The sequence below is a fragment of the Propithecus coquereli genome, unplaced genomic scaffold (assembly GCF_000956105.1).
Source record: "Propithecus coquereli isolate 6110/MARCELLA unplaced genomic scaffold, Pcoq_1.0 Scaffold50, whole genome shotgun sequence".
In the NCBI taxonomy this organism is placed as follows: Eukaryota; Metazoa; Chordata; class Mammalia; order Primates; family Indriidae; genus Propithecus; species Propithecus coquereli.
Genome location: NW_012150841.1, coordinates 1,051,272 through 1,053,740, shown reverse-complemented (window position 1 = coordinate 1,053,740; position 2,469 = coordinate 1,051,272). Strand labels below are relative to the sequence as shown.

The 2,469-nt window shown below is 33.4% G+C and overlaps 1 protein-coding gene across 1 annotated transcript in view; it reads right to left on the bottom strand.

The window, feature by feature from the left end:
* The window catches only part of PPP1R12A (protein phosphatase 1, regulatory subunit 12A), a 212,931-nt gene that overhangs the window by 90,059 nt on the left and 120,403 nt on the right, over positions 1 to 2,469 (bottom strand). The window contains exons 6-8 of the mRNA XM_012656311.1: positions 1,586 to 1,660; positions 878 to 966; positions 572 to 729 (exon numbers count right to left, since the gene is read on the bottom strand). Coding sequence (XP_012511765.1) covers positions 572 to 729; positions 878 to 966; positions 1,586 to 1,660 — 322 coding nt within the window. The remainder of the gene's footprint in view (positions 1 to 571; positions 730 to 877; positions 967 to 1,585; positions 1,661 to 2,469) is intronic.

The following is a 2,469-nucleotide window of genomic DNA, read 5'->3' as shown; positions in this document are numbered from 1 at the left end:
TAAAAAAAATTTGAAGCAAATATGACTAAATGTCAACAGCTGTTAAGTCTTAAGTTTTAGAAGTTGGGACATGAATGTTTATTATATTATACTTTTCTGTATCTTTAAAATTTCTCAAAACAAAGTAAATTCTCCCATACCCTCCCAGGAAAGTATCTTGATTCAGTCCCTACACTATTATTTCTTATTTCTTACGGAAAACTCATGATGCTGCAGGGACCAGCTTCCTGGACTTTTGGGCCTCAGAAAGCAACAGGAACATTCTTGAATTGCTCAGAATCCATTCACAACCTATCTGTACCAACCTGAGGGAGTCTTAGAAGCCTCTGCACCTTCTTCGAATATAGGTTAGCAAAACACAGAGATGAACAAGAGCCCCCAGATAATTAGACAATAATAAATTCACAACTGCAAGCAAGTTTCTAGTATTCACTGAAAGGTAATTTGCTGGGTTGGCAGGTATCTGAACAAGTAGCAAATTGTCCGAGAAGCTTAAAAATTAAGCCTGATCTTCTCTTACTGTACACTCCAACAAAATTCAATGAAAATGTATTTATCCTTCAAATTTTACCTGTTTCAGCTTCTGATTCTGAATCATCTTCCTCATCTTCTTCACTAGAGCAGCTAGATTCATCTTTCTTTCCTTCTTCTTCTTCATCAACCTTTTCTTGTTCCAGAGATTCAATACGTGATGCATTTTTCTCCGGTTCAATAATCAATGTCTCTTTGCTGTAAAAGGAAAATAACCTTCAAATGATTATAAACACAAAAGGTAAAAATACATTAGTTTTTCCCAGATCCACAATAATCATGCACAAGGCCATTATGCCAACTCATTTATAATAATAACAAAACTTACTTTTAATATTTTACTTACTTTTTAAAGGTCTTCTGTGACTGATTATTGTCCATATTTGCTGTTGATTCAATTAGTGGAGATTTTTTATCCCGTTTTTCACTATGGAGCTTTATACAAAGTTATGCAAAGAAAAATAAGAATACTATTAAAATAATATAAATACAGTTTAAAATAATAACAAAGTAGATTTTCAAACACAAAACAAAACAAATAAAAAGATTTCAGTTTTACCTGAAAAGAAAAGAGCCTGGGTAAAGAAGGAAAAGGACTAGATAATTAAAAAGCTCCATGCAGAACACTAAATGGATTTTTTAGATCCTTCCAACTTTAGTTCACTGAAAAAAATCAATGTCCACTAACCACTTAGAATAGCTGATGGTACTGTTTCCAGTTATACAACTCCTTGCTTATCTAGGACCTGCTATTAGAAAGCTGAGATTTTATAGTCTCCTCCTTTTAAGCAAAATTCTCTTATGAAATTACAAAACATGTTATTCTTGAGTCCATATACATTATATACGTGTTCATTTTGTGGGGAAGGAAATAAAATGGGGATAAGCTACACAAAAGGCTAGACATCACCACTACCCCTGTTTGATTGCTAGGAATAATTTAAAACCAAAAAGTACAAAACATCACAAGAATACTTTTTTTAACTATCTGAAATTCAAAGCTATTCAGAGAATTCAGTAATATAGGCAATTTTTAGACAGTCATCAAACATACCAGATTTTGTTTCTTTTGCAACTCCTCCAAATATCCTAAAATGTCTTCATCTGCTACATCAAAAGCTGTTTGGCCCTAGGTAGGAAACGTGGAGGGTGGTGATGACAAAAAGTCAATAAATCATAAAATGTCTTCAGTAATTCAGTATAATTTTATAGAAAGACATTAGGTAACATTTTTTTATGGTAGTTATAAATGATATGATACACACAACTCTAAGGAGAAATCCATGTGAGAGAGAAGCTGAGAACACCCCCTCCCTTTTTTGGTAATAGCTTTATTAAGATGTAACTCACATACCATATAATCATCCATTTAAAGGGGTTCAGTGGTTTTCAGTATATTCACAGAGTTATACAACCATCACCATAATCAATTTTAGAATATGTTAACACCCCCAAAAGAAAGAACATACCCTTTGGCAGTCACTGCCCCCTAACCTCACTGTCTGCATTTCCCTCAACCCAAAGCAACTATTAATCTACTTCCTGTCTCTATAGATTTGCCTATGCTGGACATTTCAGATACACAGAATCACATACTAGGTGGCCCTTTGTGACCAACTTCTCTCTAAATGTTTTCAAGGTTCATCCATGCTGTACATGTATCATTACTTCATTCCTTTTTATTGATGAATAATATTCCATTGCATGATATACACATTTTGCTAATCTAGCCATCATGTGGACATTTGCTTTGCTCTTTGCCTAAATGAATAATGCTGCTATGAGCATTCTTGTACAAGTTTTTGTGCAGACATCTGTATTCATTTTCTTGGACATATACCTAGGGGTGAAATTACTGGATATTTTAGCCTTTAAGACCTTATTTCTTTTTGATTAACTCCCTACAACTTAATTAAATTCTTGGTAGAATAAGATAAA